The sequence below is a fragment of the Nelusetta ayraudi genome, unplaced genomic scaffold (genome assembly GCF_046127955.1).
Source record: "Nelusetta ayraudi isolate G7.1 ecotype Tasmania unplaced genomic scaffold, CSIRO-AGI_Nayr_v1 ptg000175l, whole genome shotgun sequence".
NCBI classification, from domain to species: domain Eukaryota; kingdom Metazoa; phylum Chordata; class Actinopteri; order Tetraodontiformes; family Monacanthidae; genus Nelusetta; species Nelusetta ayraudi.
In genome coordinates this window covers 375,676-393,188 of record NW_027466224.1, presented here as the reverse complement: position 1 = coordinate 393,188, position 17,513 = coordinate 375,676, and the positions used below count along the sequence as shown (strand labels likewise).

Sequence of the window (17,513 nt, the reverse complement as noted above, 5' to 3'; positions counted from 1 at the left end):
GGTCATTGTTAATGGTGTTTCAGTGTCTCATTTATTTATGTTGTGATTCGATTAAAAGCCAAACATCCTTCAGGCCTGTTTGATTCCTATCGGATGCAGCAGAAACCTGGCGAGACAAACAGCTGCTCGGCGGCTCGTTCACACCGGCTGAACACGGCAAATCCTGTGACACATTAGTTGTTCAAGAACGGAAGTGACCAACGGCCAAAATTATGCAAATTTTATTCATTAAAAACAACAATAATAATAATAATAATAATAATAATATTGATGATGATGATGCATGTCTTCACAAAAAAAAAAAATCGAATAATCACATGATAAGCTGGAATGGCGGCAAAGTGACAGTACTCAGTAAAGTGACTTTTCATCCAAATGTAAAGAAGACAAAAAGACAAGTGAAGCATCAGGTTTTAATGCCAATACGTAAGGCAGTGTTAAGGCACTCCAACTCCCATCATCCATCACTCTGGAAGGAGCGACTCGAGACGCACTGTAGTGGTGCATTCGCACGATGAAAAGAAGGCTGCAGTCGGATGCATAAACAACAACAAACAACGACGGGAAAATATTTCTTTTTTTTTTTTTTTTACAAAAATATAAGTACAGATTAAATTTCATGTCTGGATGAATGACAGGAAAAACAAAAACCGCTCATCATCTCATTTCTCCTTTGCATCAATTTTCACACCTCTTAAAAAGTCGATTAAAATGAACACAGCCAAATGCATAAGAGGCAAAAAAAAAAAAAAAAAAAAACCCACACAAAAAAAAATCACAAAAACCAGACAAAAATCCCATCTCAGCACAGTTGCTCAATATTGACGGTGCTAAACAAAAAGAAAAAAAAAAGAAAAAAAAAAGAGAGTTCTGAATAAGGCTGATAAAACTCTCTTCATATTGTGGATCACGTGACTGATTCAGGTGTTTCGTGTCTCCACCAATCGTCTCCTGACGGAGCAGTTGAAGACTCGCTTTCACAGTGGAACCATGTTCTTTACATCTAGAGTGTCACAACAACCGAGCTGCATAACCGACGAGTGACTCGTCGTCGTCGGACCAAAGTCCATCACCGCTGCCCCGCATGCACGCGCACACACACACGCACGTACACAGACTGGGTGAAGGATGACATATAAGCAAGACCTGCTGAGGTAGGCTTTGCCTCGTGCTATCTGTAGGGTGAGGATGAACAAGTGTTTCCAGTCGGTCCTGATGAAACAAGACCGAGACTTAAAATAATAACGAAAGAAAGGAGAGACCACACAAACAAATAAACAAACAAACAGAAAGGGGGGGGGGGGGTGTGGTGGGCGTATGCAACGGCGGCCCTTTAGCTCCACACGTCCTGTGAGTAGCGTCCCTTGGTCATCAGTTTCTTGACGTAGTCCGTGGCCTGGGTGCGCGTCATGCCGCCCAGCTCCTCGCCGATCTCGTAGAAGACCGTCTGCACGTCTTTGGCCATGTTCCTGGCGTCGCTGCGGGACAGAAAAAAAAACAAGAAAAAAAAAAAAAATCAAGAAAAAAATAAATAAATCCCGTCACGTCACAGCAAAGCAATGCAAAGCAAAGCAAAGCAAAGCAAAGCAAAGCAGCCCAGACGCTCAGGCTTGATCAGCAGGTCTGTTCTATTCCTCCAGATAGAACAGTGAACCTTTTTGTATGGACCCAAAACATTTTGCTTCAACCTGAATACGGGACGAGCAACGCTCAAACTGTGCAATAAATAACTCCATATTTTTTTCAATCAAAAAAAAAAAAAAAAAAAAGAACTCATCAAAATAATGCAGCCTTTTGATTTAAATTTCAACAATAGCATTTATCCACTGGCTAATAATACATTTAGAAATAAAATAACAACAATAAAGCAAGAGTGATAATCATAGCATCCTTCTATGCGGGGATTTTGTATTGGCCTGCTGGGCCAAATATAATCACACTGTGGGCCAGAGAGTTTGCCACCTATGACCTGAGAGAGTGTGTGGATCAAGACTGCAGTCCAGCGTGAAGAATGCAGATGCAGAAGGCCTGCAAAGTTAAAAATGAGCCAGCTGCGGCTCTGAGCAAAAAGTGCAGCGTCCCCCTCAGCCCCACCAGCACCACCCGCTGCTGCGGCGGCGGTCCACCTACCCGCAGATGTAGATGTGAGCGTTCTCCGAGTTGATCAGCTTCCAGATGTGCTCCTTGTTAGACTTGAGCTGATGCTGCACGTACACCTTTGAGGTAAAGACACCGTTACTGACAGATATTCTGCTGTTTGTGTGCGCTTGCATGCATGTGTGTGTGTGTGTGTGTGTGTGTGTGTGTGTGTGTGTGTGTGTGTGTGTGTGTGTGTGAGTGTGCGGATGCCTCCTGCAGCCGTACCTTGTGCTCCTGGTCTCTGGAGAAGGCCACGTTGAGCTGCGTCAGCACCTGCTCCTTCTCCGCCTCCTCCAGCTCCTCCTGGTAGATGTAGTCTTCAGTCTTGTGCCTGCAGCCAAAGTACAGCACCGTCTCTCCAACCTCCTTTCCTGCAGCCGGGGTGGGGGGGTGGGGGGGGCGGAGGCAGGTCCAAAAGTTTGTCAGTTGGAAATATTCTGGTTTCCGAACGTTGAACTAGTTCAGAACTTCAACGGGATAAAGGATAAAAAGAAAATCAAAGTACACCAACACCTGTTCTGTTATTTGAACAACAGTCCTCAGCATGTTTTGTTTTTCTAGAAAATGGGTGAAGTTCCACCAAAGTACAAACACAAAATTGTCACGAACATACATATGAAACTGGTATCAATGCCGTAGTATCCGTATGTACTTTATAAGTGCGAGTAGAGCACTCAACCCTGGTATTGGTTCCGACACCCGAGATTGGTATGGACATTGACGCATCCCTCAGCAAAATCTGAAATGTTCCGACTCAGGTGGTAAATCAGCAGCTGCGTTTCCATGACAGTTTTCCCACAAAATAAAAGTGATGTTTCTAAAATTTCGACAAGGTACGATTGCGATTCGCAGGCGTTTCCGTTGAATGGTGTGAAGCGCAGAAGTCAAATCTCATCCCGCCAGACCCCACTGTGAGGAGGACGGAGGTACAAAGTATTTTGCCATAAATCTGCATTTCCATGTTGTTTGCTGTCAAGAATGATTGCTATACTTTTCTCTTTTTTGATTACTTGTAAAAAATATTCCGTCTCCTCCTCCGTCCAATCATTACGCGCCGTTTTCATTTGAAGTAAACTGGTCACGTGACCCTGTAAATATGAAAAAAGTGTTTCCATGACACTTTTGTGATATATCAATGACAGTGTCAAAACCGTTCAGCTACATTTGCGAGGTTTTTCCAAGCTGAGCTGCTTCCATCACCAGGTTTTTTTATTGCCTTATTTAGGTTTTGTGTAATTCTAGGAGTCGTGGAAATGCAGCCACTACCGGGATCAGTATCGGGTGAATCCCTACATTCAACCACTGACTGTGAGTCTCGGGGACCATGAACAAGGCCACCAACCTTGCTGCTTGAGCCAGCCGCGCTCCTGGACGAAGCCCATGAAGGGAGCGATGCCGGTGCCGGGCCCGATCATGATGACCGGGTTGGTGGCCTTGAAGGGTAGGCGGAACTGGGACTTGCGGATGTACATGGGCACGGTGGACTTGTGGCCGTTGTCCGTCACCAGCTTGTTCTTCAGCCAGTTGGTGGCCACGCCCTTGTTAACCCGGCCCGTCTTGGTCTGGTACTCCACCACCACGGCGCAGATGTGGATGCTGTTGGCGTGGACCTGCAGCAGCAGCAGGAGAGGAGCAGGAGCAGGAGGAGGAGGAGGAGGAAGAGGAGGTGGAGCGTTAGTCTCAAAGAGGCGTGAGTGGGCGGGGCCAGACGATTCCCGTCAGCGCCAGAGGTGGGAAGTTTTAAAGATTTTTCAGGTATCTGTACTTGACTCGAGTATTTCGACTTTTTACTTTGACTTCATACATTTGTGTTTAAATATTTGTACTTTTACGTGGAAAAACACGCCGGTTAATTCTTAAAAAGTTAAAAATCTTAAAAAAAATACAAATTCTGCTCAAAGTCATCCACTTATTATTCCTCATTCTAGTTGCTGTTCAATCCGTAGTATCTGTCCCTTTGTGAATACTTCACTTGCCAAAGTATTGCTTCATTAAAAAAAAAAAAAAATCATTTGTAGTTTTTAACTTCAGTCCATGTCAGAACCCGTGCTTTCTCAGTTTTCCACGGGTAAAGGAGTTGAATGAGTGCTTTCACCGTCCCGTTACTGAAGCACAGAGGTGGAGTAGCTCTGCCGCCTCTGTGGGCGGCTCAGCGCTCGCTCACCTTGGAGGAGGAGGCGATGGAGTAGTAGCGAGCCTGCAGCCGAGGCAGCAGCTCACAAAGGTGGTCGACGGGCGGCTTGAGGGACGGCAGGTCCTCCAGGATAGCCAGGATGTTCCTGCACGAGTCCAGCACCCAGCTCTGGTAGAGGGCCTGGGGGGGCGGAGCAGGAGAGGGGGCGGGGTTTAGCTCAGGTAACGGTCCTGCTGCTAGGCATGCACCCATCCCACTTGATTTTCACAGAACGAGCAGAGCACGAGAACCTGCATTTCAGTAGCCACCGATACCGATACTGAGCGCTTGGTAAGACCATAATGCATTATAGAATGATTTTATTTTTCCGCAGATGTGTTGATTGAACAACATTCCTCAGCATAACAATAATAATAATAATAACAATAATAATAATAATAATGATATTATTAGTTAAAAAAAATATATATATAAAAAAAAAATACAGTATATTTATCGATCAGTATTGGTATCGGTACTGGTGCCCAATACTCAAAATTACCTGTATCGGTACCGATACCCAATACTGGTATCGATTAGGGCTGAATGATTATGGAAAATAATCTAATTGTGATTTTTTTTCCTCAATATTGCGATTTAATTTGCGATCATTTTTCATCTTTCATGTATTTTTCCACAAAGAAACAAAAAATTCTATGTATTATAATAAACATCAGATTTATTATACACAAATTGTTCTTCTTTTAGCGAACACAACTCCGACTGTTGTGGTCCTTGGTGCTTCGGCAGTCAATTTTTTTTTTTTTTAATCTCTCCCGACGCTGTTTTGCTAAACTACGGCCACCAGTTGGTGGCAACCAGGAAGACCTTCTTCTCCTTGCGTGACGCTACGTCCGTCCAACTCGTCGCAGCATCGACTCCTCCCACTGCCTGCTTGGCTTGGCTTCGTGCCGCTCGGAAGTCACGTGACCGGAACTCGCTTCAATCAAATCGCGGTCTTTGCGGCTAGAAAATCTTGTTTTGTCCTATCGCGATAGTATCGCAAATGCGATTTATTGTTTATCAGGTATCGATGCATCCCTAGTTTCTACTGTACATGTTGCAGCAGCAGCAGCAGCAGCAGCAGCGGCGGCGGCTCACCTTGCCCTCCGGCGAGGACGAGGCCATCTTGCGCATGTTCTCCTGCTCCTTGGGGTCGGAGGCGTACTGCGCCAGCTCGTACAGCACGTTGGTGCGCGGCGGGTGGGTGATGTCCAGGTAGTGGGTGAGCGCCGTGCGGTAGGTGGTGGGGCAGGGGAACGGGTGCTTCTTGTTGGACTCCTCTGGAGGGAGGGGAGGGGTTCGAAACAAGTTGCTCAGTCACGTCTGCCGTGGCTTCCGGTCAATCTCAATACTTTCAATGCGGGCGGCAGCAAAGACAGTCGGCGGTCGTACATTCAAATCTGTTCAACTAACTGCAGGCGTGTAACATGACATTCATGTTTTTATGAATTCATTCATTTTTCAACTCACACACACACACACACATATATATGTATGTATATATATGTGTGTGTGTATACATGTGTGTGTGTGTGTGTGTGTGTGTGTATGTATATATATATATACACACATATATATTAATACACACACACACACACACACACACACACACACACACACACACACACACACACACACACACACACACACACACACACACACACACACACGGATATATGTGTGTGTCTTTCTATATTTTAATTATTTATTTCTATCCATCTCTACTTAATGAGAGCTTGCTGAGTATTTGGAAGTTCTGGCTCCAGCTCACTCTGGTTTGTCTACCACTTGGACTACATTTTTTCCTGTATTCCACCGGGATGTTTGCAGTAGCAGCGTTCAGCCTTGGCTGTGAACGGAGGACATCTGATGGCCTTCGTGTCTGAGGGAGACGCTGCTTACATCACAGCGGCGCCTGACCTCATCAAAACTGCCGAGGTGCAGCAGAGATCGGAGAGTCAAGGTGCTTCCCCTCATCCCCCTCATCCCCCTCCCTCCCTCCCTCCCTCCCTCCCACCCTCCCAGCCAGCGTCGTACCGTCAAGGTTGTTGAGCGAGATAACCACGTCAAGGTCGATGCCCAGGATCTGGCCCAGCCTGGTGACCAGCGCCGTGTCGTTGGTGGGGAACACTGCCACGTGGTCCCCGGACTCGTACCTGCAGCAGACAGCAGGGGGCAGACTGAGGCTCTGCTCTGGGACACTGGGCGTTGGGGGGTGGGGCAGGGGGTGGGGGTCTCACTCTCACCTGATCTTTGAGCCTGTGATGTCCAACTCCAGGTGCATGAGGTGTCTGTCGCCAGCCTTGTTGAGTTTGCGGTTGACGGTGACCGGGGCCAGGAAGGGGTTCTTGGCATCGAAGGGCCTGGAAGCAGTCAGAGGGAAGGAGGGCGAAGAAGAAGAAGGAAGAGTCACACAGTGGCGCATGCAGAGTGTAACTGGTTGTGATGTGAGATGGCAGTAAGATGATTACAACTGTTCTCACAATGACACACATTCCAGAACGACAACAATCATCATTGTATTTGTTTTAAAATATATTTTCTTTACAATTTTTACTTAATTTTTTGGGAGAAAAATAAATTTCTTACACTTCTTAACTTTACAAATATATATGCGTGTTAGATATACATGTATATACACACACACATAAATATATTTATATGTATATATATATATATATATATATATATATATATATGGATTACTTTATTTATTTATTACTTGTTTAACTTGGAAAAACTTTGTTTAATACTTTGTTTACTGTTGTAAACTTTACAAGACCACAATCATTATTAGTTATCGTTGTGTACACAGAAATATCGTTCACAAAAATATATTTTCTGATCCTGATCTGATCCTGGTGTCCATGAGGGGGCAGAGCTCATGGTTACCAACGTGTGCGTGTGTACGTGTGTGTGTGTGTGTGTGTTGTGACAGCGTCAGGCAACTCACGGCTTCTGGACCTCGAAGCTCTTGAGTCGTCCGATCTCTCCGGTGTAAACTTTGTTCATGTTGATGTCAAAGTGCTCGGTGAGCTCGTACTGCCGGATACTGCAAAGAGAGGAAAATCAAAACACACTCTCCACCAGACCCGTTCAACAGGTGGCGCTTGCGCGTCCCCGTTAATCCCGCACACCTGCGTTGCATAACCTCCACGCAGGAGCGTTGGGAGAAAGAGAGGGGAACGAGTGTTTCTGGGTGGAGGTTCGCGCGTTCACAGCCAATCAGAGAGCGGCTGGTGTGACGCATCACACGCTGGCTGGAGGTGCGACTGCCTTGTGTGGTTTCAAATCAGTCACGACGTGCGAGGAGCACAGCGGGTCTTCAAGTAATCAGCTGCAGGTTATCTACAGCACCAAGTTCACAATAACACACAGTAAACACAACCAAGGGTTGCCCTCAAGTAACCTTTACACCCTGAGGTGAAGACAAGCTTACATCACATCACAGGCAGACTGAAAGACACGCAGACAGGAAGGCAGTCAGACAGACACTCAGACAGACAGGCAGTCAGACAGACAGACAGGCAGACAGTCAGTAAGACAGTAAGACACAGACAGACAGACAGTCAGACAGACAGACAGACAGTCAGTCAGTCAGTCAGACACAGATAGACAGTCAGACAGACAGACAGTCAGACAGTCAGTAAGACAGTAAGACACAGACAGACAGACAGTCAGTCAGACAGACAGTCAGTCAGACAGTAAGACACAGACAGACAGACAGTCAGTCAGTCAGACACAGATAGACAGTCAGACAGACAGATAGACAGATAGACAGGCAGGCAGGCAGTCAGACAGATAGACAGTCAGACAGACAGACAGACAGTAAGACACAGACAGTCAGTCAGTCAGTCAGACAGACAGACCTGGAGTCGTCTCCCAGGGCTTCCACTCCAAAGTGTTCGCAGACGGCCGGCCAGAACTGCTCCCTCCAGGAGACAAAGTCTTCCTCCAGGCTGCCGGGCGACAAAACACACCAGGTTCAATCCCTCCCACCCATACGGTAGAGTCAGCAGCCACGCACCCAACACTGTCAACCCCCCGTCCCCCTTCCCCACCACCCACCCACCAGCAGGCTACTTACTTCCCGTCGTCGTCCCCCAGGCCGAGGTCGAAGATGCGCGTGGCGCCGAGCTCCTCCAGCCGCTTGTCCACGTACTTGCCCATGGCGTTGTAGTGCTCGTAGGTCTTGTTCCCCAGAGCAAACACCTGGAGGAGGACACAGCAGCAGCAACAGTCACCGACGCCGTCGCAGCCGCCTGCTGAATCCGAGCACTGACACTCAGGAGATGTGTCGCTATTTTTCACGGCCGCGTTGGAAAAGTTGGCGAGAGCCCCCTGAGCTCGCACCGAGACCCCCGGACAACCAGGGGGCAGTGCAGGGACGGATCTTTTCGCCACTGTAAGTGTTAAAACGACTGAGAGATATGAGAAGATTATTCTGCATTTAAGTCTATTTAAATTTTATAATACTTTGATGTACAACTACACGCTACAACATTTTTATATACAGTGAATATACACGTGTAGCTTGATCTGTGTCATATACTTGTGCATGTCTGTCTGTCCTGTCTGCCCACTTCTACGTCTCTCTACATTTTCTGTGTTTCCTTTTCACTCCAACCCAAAGGTCAAAGCAGATCTTTCCTGTCCACCGTCGCCCCCTGCTGCTCTGGAGGGTTATAGCTGGTTTTCTTCTGACTGTACAAAGCGCTTTGAGACGCCATTGGATGTGATTCAACGCTGTACAAGTAGCAGTGGCGATACCTGATGGCGCTGGCAACAAAAACTAGAAGGTACCAGAAGTACTAGAAACCAGTGTGTGGAGACGCGCGACACAAGAGACCAGAACACAAGAGCAGAGCCGAGCAGACGACAGACTCACCGTGTAGTTGAGTCCCGCCAGGTTTTCGTCGTCGTTCTCCTGCAGCCAGTCGTAGAAGTCCTGGGCGTTGTCGGTGGGGTCGCCCTCGCCGTAGGTGGCCATGCAGAAGATGGCGAGGGAGTTCTCGATCTCGGAGAGGCGGGACAGCTCCGCCTGAAACGCCACACGGTCACATTCAGTCGACCAATGACGAGCAGGTAATGATGAGAAGACCCGCCCAGTCTTCCATGATGTCATACCATGTCATACTCCTCGGGGTCGGCAGACATCCCCTTCATTCCGTAGCGCTGAGCGTCTTTGGAGAGCCTGTTGGCAAACTCCTCCCCGGTGCCCGTCTGAGAGCCGTAGAAGACGATGATGTTCTTGCCCTTGAACACACACACACACACACACACACACACACACACACACACACACACACACACACACACACACACACACACACACACACACACACACACACACAGCAGGTCAAAGCTCTGGTGTTCAAACTTGCAGCAGCAGCAGCAGCAGCAGCAGCAGTTTCCTGCTGATGCTCCTGATGATCACATTAACAACGGTGAAGGAGACTTGAACTTCAGGTTCAGGTTCTTGCTGTGTGCGAGGAAACTAATTCCCCCCCGGAGGCCGGCTGCAGAGCATCATTAGCATCATTAGCAACGTGGAGCCACTCTCCATCGTGACATCTTCACACGTTAGCCAGCTTTAGCTCCCACTGGGATCCAGCAACACAAGACAAACACTTTTCCAACTAAACTTTTAATTTCACTATTTCATTTACTGAGTGAACCAACCACACTCATCGACGCTCCTCCCCCCCACACACACCCTCTTTTAAAGAAAGAAAGAAAAAGCCACATGTGGTTCTGCTGATTTGTGGCTCTTCAAAAACAGAACTTGATTGAACTGAATGGGATTGTTTGTGGAAGGTAACGTCATAGAAGGCCAACAGTCGTAGAACTTGATTTACCGTTTTCTTCATCTTCTCGATGAAGCTGGTTTCTCTGGTGGTCGGCGCTCTGGGGAGAGAAACACAAGAGGCAAGTGTCAGCCAGGAGCGGCTTCCCCAGAGAGAACCTGGTCATCAAGAGGCTCCTTTTCAATGCAAGCAAACAGTGGCTTCCCACTCAACACGGCGTGGACTTGAGGAAGTTGAGCCGTATTTGAGAGTTTTTTCCAAGCTGAGCTGCTCCCATCACCAGTTTGTTTTATTGCCATATTTAGGTTTTGCACACTTCCAGGGGTGATGGAAACGCAGCTTCTGACTGCACGGATCCTCACTGGTGAACGACATCACACAGCGGGCGAGCTGTGACTCAGCGGCCGACGCTACGCACACCGGTCCTCCACACGGGGGTCGGTTACACAATCGAGTGGCAATTGGAAACGAATGCGGCGACAGCTCAGGGAGGGAGGAAGGAAGGAAGGAAGGCAGGAAGGAAGGAAAGACGGAAGGCAGGCAGGAAGGCACCTGCCGATCAAAGCAGCAGGTTGGAGGAGTAACCTGCCGAGAGACCGACCACACACACACACACACACACACACACACACACACACACACACACACACACACACACACACACACACACACACACACACACACACACACACACACACACACACACACACACACACACACCAGCCGCCTGGCAGCGTGATGCAGAGATGGCAGATAAAAGCACAAACACATGTCATTAGAAAAAAGCCCTGAGCTGGAGTGTGGATGCAGGGACATGAAAAGGCAGCGCAGCTTCATCCAGTGGGAGTCAATCAAACAGTCAAACGCAGCTAAAAATATCTTTCTGCTTTTGTTAAAGGAACACGAGTCCCCTTCCGTCCAACCCACTTCACCGTTCATGTTGCTTTGGGGGCGTTTTCTGAAGTCAATCGCTGGAAGATGTGAGACCACCATGACTCACCTGTCTGGCATCGGAACACACAAAAGGCTTGTGTGTGTGTGTGTGTGTGTGTGTGTGTGTGTGTGTGTGTGTGTGTGTGTGTGTGTGTGTGTGTGTGTGTTGTTGTTGTTGTTGTGTTGCACGAGCCAAGTCAGTGTGAGTCTGGTTGCATTCAGCTCACACACAGATAAACATCCTCCAGTGAAAATAACACACACACACACACACACACACACACACACACACACACACACACACACACACACACACACACACACGGGGAGGGGGGGGGGTACAGGGGGGGTTCACAGTAACTACACTGGGGTTTGCAGTCCCACTGATTTTTTTTTACGACCGTCTGTTACGTAACCTGCTGCCGCTGCTGGGAACAGAACAGCACAAGTTCTCTTGCCAGCACACCAAGAGGCAGACAGAGAAAAAAAACACCAAGAGCAGTTTTTGGTTGTGAAGCTGAAGACAAAGTCTTGGTGCAAAGAGCCGCTTCCCGACCAGGAAGTGAATTCAAACAGGAAAAGTGTGGGACTGACCTCGCAGTAGCATCTCTCTCTGGCACCGAGAACACGCAGCCCATGGCCCGCAGCCGCGCAGCTCGCTGCCTTGCTCGCCACGCCTCGAGGCAACACGGCCGAGCGAGCGAGACAGAGAGAGAGGGGAGAGAGGGAGGAGGAGGAGGAGGAGGAGGAGGAAGGACGCTGGGCGGCGGCGGCAGCGGCCACAGGAAGTGAGAGTCAGACACAGTCCAGCCCGACTGCTGCACCGAGTCTGCAGTCTGCTGCTGCACCCAGGAGAAAGACTGCAGACTGAAGCCTGGATCCCACTGCTCACTCCCCCCAGCAACACACACACACACACACTCTACAAGCTCTGTCAGTGTCTGGCAACACAATGGTGGGAAACTGACTCTCCCATAAAATGTAGATGAGCTGCTGCGCACTACTTGACTTGCGCGCGCGCACACACACACACACACACACACACACACACACACACACACACACACACACACACACACACACACACACACACACACACACACACACACACACACACACACACACACACACACACAGCAGGAACCACTTGGCTGACTGTCCGAGAAACTTTGCGGTGCAGCATTGTTGTCTGTGAGAGAATGGCATTTTTTTCTTCGTTTAAGTGCACCCCCCCTCCCCAAACCCCCCACTCCCTGTCCCACTGGAAGGGGGGAGGAGTCAGGGGCTGCCATGGGAACCCCCCCTCCCCCCGGCTGTCATTCACTCCAGGAGGAATTCCAACCCAAAAAAAACACAAGAAAACAGAAAAAGTGGAGCAGCTCGCTCGTCCTTGGCCTCAACTTTCCACCTCCTGCAGCAGACTTGCATGAAGAGGAGGAGTAGGAGCAGGAGGAGAGGGAGGGGGAGGAGGAGTCAGAGGAGCAGGAGCAGGAGGAGAGGGAGGGGGAGGAGGAGTCAGAGGAGCAGGAGCAGGAGGAGCGGGAGGAGTCAGAGGAGCAGGAGGAGGTCCGTACAACTTCACAGCCAGAAAACAAAAAAAACTCTGAGGGAAGAGCGCCCCCTCCCTTCCCAGAGGAAAAAAAAAAAGAAGTTAGGTAATCGCCGCTCCCCGGAGGGCGGGAGGAAGGACACACACACACACACACATTCTTTACAAGGCAGTGGATGCAGGTCGGAGGTCATTCTCCCTGCGAACCAATCACAGGCAGAGATGCTCTCAATAGCCCCACCCCCTCACACACACACACACACACACACACAGACACACACACACACACACGACAAGAGACCTGACCTCAGTCACTCTTGGGTGGGGGCGGGGCCAAATATGTGGCCAATGGGAGGAGAGCCCACAGAGAGAAAGAGGGAGGCACGTGGAGAGAGTGAGCGAGCGAGAGTAAGAGAGAGAGAGGGGGGGGGGTGCGGGGGGCGAGGGAGGGAAACAAAGGTTGCTGTCGGTGGAACACGATGAGCCACACACACACACACACACACACACACACACACACACACACACACACACACACACACACACACACACACACACACACACACACACACACACACACACACACCCCTTCAGTGAATGAATCATGAACCATCGGCCTGTTGGGAGTAAAATAAAGCTTCTGCTGCTGGAGGTGAATCCAGACAGCGGCCGGCCTGGAGACGCTCGCACCTGCGTCTGAACATCTTGGGGTTTTTTTACGTTTCAACGATTGACTTTTTTTTTTTCAATCAGCAGGTCACTGTAACCACACACTTCACTTCACACGACAGGCCGCTGCCAGTCACAGCCAACAACTCATCCAAGTCTGTAACTGGCCAAAGTTGTGCTCAACGTATCACGGTTGAGCGTGTGTGTGTGTGTGTGTGTGTGTGTGTGTGTGTGTGTGTCTGTCAGGGATCTTCATTTATTGTATATTAGTTTTCACATTGTTTCATTCGTCTCCCTGGAGGGATTTCGCCAGTCAGAAGTCCTGCTGAATGACAACCAAGCCTTGACGAGCTGATGAATTGATGATTGATTGATCGGAACGGCCGATGGAAAAGGTGGTCACACAGCTGCAGCAACAGAGACCCCTTTGGCACACTGAGATAAGAGAGTGATGTTTGAACTCGCAGAGTGTTTATCTTTGTGTCTTTTGTCCTGTGTGACATTCGGAGCGGCGGCGAGGCGAGGCGAGGACGAGGTGGAGGAGGAAGAGGAGGAGGAGGAGGAGGAGGAGGAGTGTCGCCCTTGAACATCAGCCACTGGCGAGCCGAGGAATGTTTGCACTCTGATGCGTCTCATCGGAGGGAAGAGGGACAGGCGGATGAAGGGATGGTCAAGTGTGTGTGTGTACACTCACGGTGTGTCCAGCTTCTTGAACTCGGGGATGGGCTCGGGCTTCTTGCGGCTCATGAACCAGTAGACGACGATGCCGATGATCAGCGAGAAGAGGAAGAGGTCCAGGTTGCTGAAGAGAGGTTCCTCCTCCTCCGCCGCCGTGCTGGCGGCGCTCTGGGTGACGGTGTCGGCGTCCATGTGTGGTGCGTTTCCACTCTAGCGGCAGCAAAGACAAACACAGCCTGTCGGAGAAGCCCGAGGGACCTTCAAGTGCTTTTAAATCGGCTTTTAAAGCAGTAATTCTTTGTTTGTTATTATAATTATCATTATCATTATCATTATTATTAGTATTAGTATTAGTAGACCAGGGATCACCAACGTGGTGACCGCGGGCACCAGGAAGCCCACAGGGACCACATCAGAAGCCCGCAGGCCTGTTGAAAAATAGCACAACTTGTTGGACTGCATCTAAAATTCAACTTTATCCAACCTTGTTTAGTCATTTAGTCAATGTATCAACATGACCAGTGTCTTTTTTACATAGATCAGTGTCATTAATCATCATCATCATAATAATAACAACATATAACTGAGAAAGTTTTGTTATTACAGTCGAGCGTCGCAAACTGGTTCATATGATTCAGGACCCATGAAGTGGCTCTCGGGTCCAGAAAGGTTGGCAAGCACTGCACTCGACTGTTGTTGATTTACCAACTAAGTCCTAACACCTTAATTTTTAATGGCGAAATTAGGAATGCACTCATACCGATACCGATATTGAGTATCGGTACCGATACCACTATAGAGTACTCTACTCATAAACGTAAAATATGTGCTGATGCCACGACAACTGTACCAGTTTTATGTGAGTGTACAATGACAATTTCGTTCAAATTGTGTTTGTGCTGCAGTGAAACTTGTTCTAGACAAACATGCTGTTCAAATAACAGAAGATCTGTGGAAAAATAAAAAAATCAAAGTAATTCTATAATGTGTACTGGCCTCACTAAGTATTCGGTATCGGTGAGCACTGAAATGCAAGTGCTCGTACTCGACTTGTTGTGTGAAAAAGTGGTTTCGGTGCATCGCTAGAAGAAATCAAAGCTTCAGGTGGCGCGTTTCCTTTCTGCCGAGGCTTCCTCACACCCATAAGTTGTTCATTGAGGACATTCATTTGGGCGGGATGGTTAAGAGTGAATATTAAAAAAAGCAGAGCCGACTAATTAACCTCGTCAGTCTGCACGGACCTGGACATCGGCTGACGGAGGAGGCTGCTGCTGCTGCTGCTGCACAGTGCATCATTGTCCCTCAGGAATCCTCCTCTATTCTTTTCTTCTTCTCCCTCCCTGGCAACCAGGGCAGGGACTCCATGTTCTCTCCGTGCTCATGTTTCAATTTGGCCCGAAAGCACGTAGACAGTGAGCAACGGTTTGAGCACTAATCTGCGAAACCGGCTGCTCCACAACTACGACACAAACAGGACAGAAACAAGCAAGCCCACCTGGGCGGTCCACCGAGTGGCAGCGACGAGCACCTTTACTCTAAAGGAAACGCTGTGGCCAAGGTGGTGATGTCACAACCTCTTCTGTGTGTGTGAGCAAAGAGCAGGTTGTGTTCTTTTGCTGTCAAGATCTGTGACAGATGAGTCACCAATCACCAACTGCTCCTTCAGGCCTTAATCAACGACAGCGCACCGACCGACCGGCCGGCCGGCTAAAACCAGCCACCTTTGGCCACACAGTCCAGCTGCAGGTGCCCGATTATCAGCGCCGTTATCACTATCAGTCACGAGAAGAGACTTAATCGCTTGAAACGATATCAAAACCTCACCCTTAGGCCTATCAACCCGATAAGGAAAAACACAAACATGCATAGGATGGATTTATGAATCTAAGAACAAAAACACAAAACCGCACCGCATCAGTGTGAAACATGCACTTTTAAGTTTCTTTCATTTAAATGAAGCTGCACCATGGAAACGCGGTCCAGTTTCCAAAGTGAACCTGTGGAGCCAAGCGATGCTATCTCGCCTCTGCTACGAACACCTGGACAGGTACAACAGCACAGAAGTTAAACTAAGAGCAGATAACTCATTATATTGACACATTACTATTATTATTATTATTATTATTATTATTATTATTATTATTATTATTAGATAATACACTGGCACAACTGTGTATGCAGTCACTAACATGCCAACATCATCAATGGACAGTACACACGGAAAGCATACAAGTATACGCAAAAGCTCATTTCTACATATTATACGGATAAAACGCGGTCATTTCTTCTTCGTGTTTTCCGCTAACAGGAGTGACATAACTTCTGTTTAGCCAGAAGCTAAACCCTTCAAACGGCTCTTTAGACATTGATTTGTGCTGATTATCAAAGCTCTCTCTCTCTCTCGTCATGTGAAACCACATTCTGTACCCAGTGATTGCCACTGCTTTAAGGATGGAGACGCAACGAAGTCTACGACTTTTCTTTCAAAGACAAAAAAAAAAAGTTAGAGTCAACAGGACTAACTACATAACGGCTGTCAGTCTGGCAGGCAGTTTACAGCTAATCTGTGTATCAATATTTGTTTTCCTGCTGCGAGAGTAAGCCTCGCTCCGGGGGGGTAACGCAGGGGCTAAGGCTATTAGCTGGAGTGTGACAGTAACGCTGGAACAGTCCGTACTGTCAAAATGTAACGACGGGCAACGACGGCGACAAAAGAGGGACATTCAATTCAATTCATACAGACGACCTCATCAGCCTATTTCGCACACAGACACACAGCCATGCCTGCCAGCTCCGACGCGTTGGCGTAAAGACAAAGTGAGCGTCAGTTTTGCAGTAACACGGCCGGAGCTAGCGCCGGTTCGTACAGGACCGGCGGGTGGGGGTCCATCGGTATTTAGAGTCGCGAGGCTCGGTGCGCGCGTGCTTCCCGTCGCCTGACACCACCGTGTTGGACGGCCTAGGGGCTCGGAGACCGGGCACCCAGCTTCAGACACCGGGACTCGAGGCTCGGGCACCGGGGCTAGGGCACCGGAGCTCGGGCACCGGAGCTCGGGCACCGGAGCTCGGGCACCGGGGCTCGGGCACCGGAGCTCGGGGACCGCGGCTCGGAGACCAGGTTCTGCTCTTACCTCGGCCTGCCTGCTGCTGGGCGTCACGCTCTCACTCACTCAGGTTCCGCTCGCTCGCTCGCTCGCTCACTCAGCAGCGGAAGAAGAAAGTTTTACGGCAACCAGCGGAGCAAACCAAGTGGCTCCACCCGGCGGGGGTGGACTCCGGCCGCCGGTAACTTTTACACCTCGGCGAGAACGAACGATCTGTTTCGAGCCGAATGCGGGTCGTATGCTTTTCTCTTTTGCTTTGTCTTTATTTTATTTATTTATTTATTTATTTGCTTGACCCTACAAACCCCTCCAACTCAAAGTGTCACCGTGCGGCGTCGCTGCGGTCACGTGTCCCTGTTGGAACGGTCCACATTGTGATTACTTAATGGCACCGACCGCACGCACGTAACGTATCTACCCTTCCCCCCGTTCCCCCCTCAAATAAATAGTCGACAACG

The 17,513-nt window shown here is 49.0% G+C and overlaps 2 protein-coding genes across 3 annotated transcripts in view; one reads left to right on the top strand and one right to left on the bottom strand.

Annotated features, from left to right (window-relative positions):
* Positions 1-399: 399 nt before the first annotated feature.
* Positions 400-17,229, bottom strand: porb (P450 (cytochrome) oxidoreductase b). 2 transcript variants are annotated; one of them, XM_076014976.1, is made up of 16 exons: positions 17,083-17,229; positions 13,968-14,161; positions 10,174-10,222; positions 9,443-9,571; positions 9,204-9,356; positions 8,403-8,527; positions 8,185-8,274; positions 7,269-7,367; positions 6,562-6,678; positions 6,353-6,471; positions 5,414-5,595; positions 4,304-4,453; positions 3,482-3,749; positions 2,365-2,510; positions 2,131-2,216; positions 400-1,478 (listed from the first exon to the last, which is right to left on the bottom strand). In XM_076014976.1, exons 2-16 carry the CDS (start codon positions 14,141-14,143, stop codon positions 1,334-1,336), a joined length of 2,034 nt encoding a protein of 677 aa, XP_075871091.1. In that variant the 5' UTR covers positions 14,144-14,161; positions 17,083-17,229; the 3' UTR covers positions 400-1,333. The 2 variants fall into 2 exon arrangements, with proteins under 2 accessions (XP_075871091.1, XP_075871092.1); XM_076014977.1 differs by lacking the exons at positions 13,968-14,161; positions 17,083-17,229 and adding an exon at positions 11,650-11,820.
* The window catches only part of gdpd1 (glycerophosphodiester phosphodiesterase domain containing 1), a 47,935-nt gene continuing 34,206 nt past the window's right edge, over positions 3,785-17,513 (top strand). The window contains exon 1 of the mRNA XM_076015005.1: positions 3,785-3,805. The gene's annotated coding sequence lies outside the window, so the exon portion shown is untranslated. The remainder of the gene's footprint in view (positions 3,806-17,513) is intronic.

Coding starts and splice junctions, on each gene's coding strand:
- porb (XM_076014976.1), bottom strand. CDS start 14,143: ATGGACGCCGACACCGTCACCCAGAGCGCCGCCAGCACGGCGGCGGAG. Junction 10,223..13,967: donor TTCAAGAAGCTGGACACACC/GTGAGTGTACAC, acceptor TTCTCTCCCCAG/AGCGCCGACCACCAGAGAAA. Junction 8,275..8,402: donor CTGGGGGACGACGACGGGAA/GTAAGTAGCCTG, acceptor GTCGCCCGGCAG/CCTGGAGGAAGACTTTGTCT.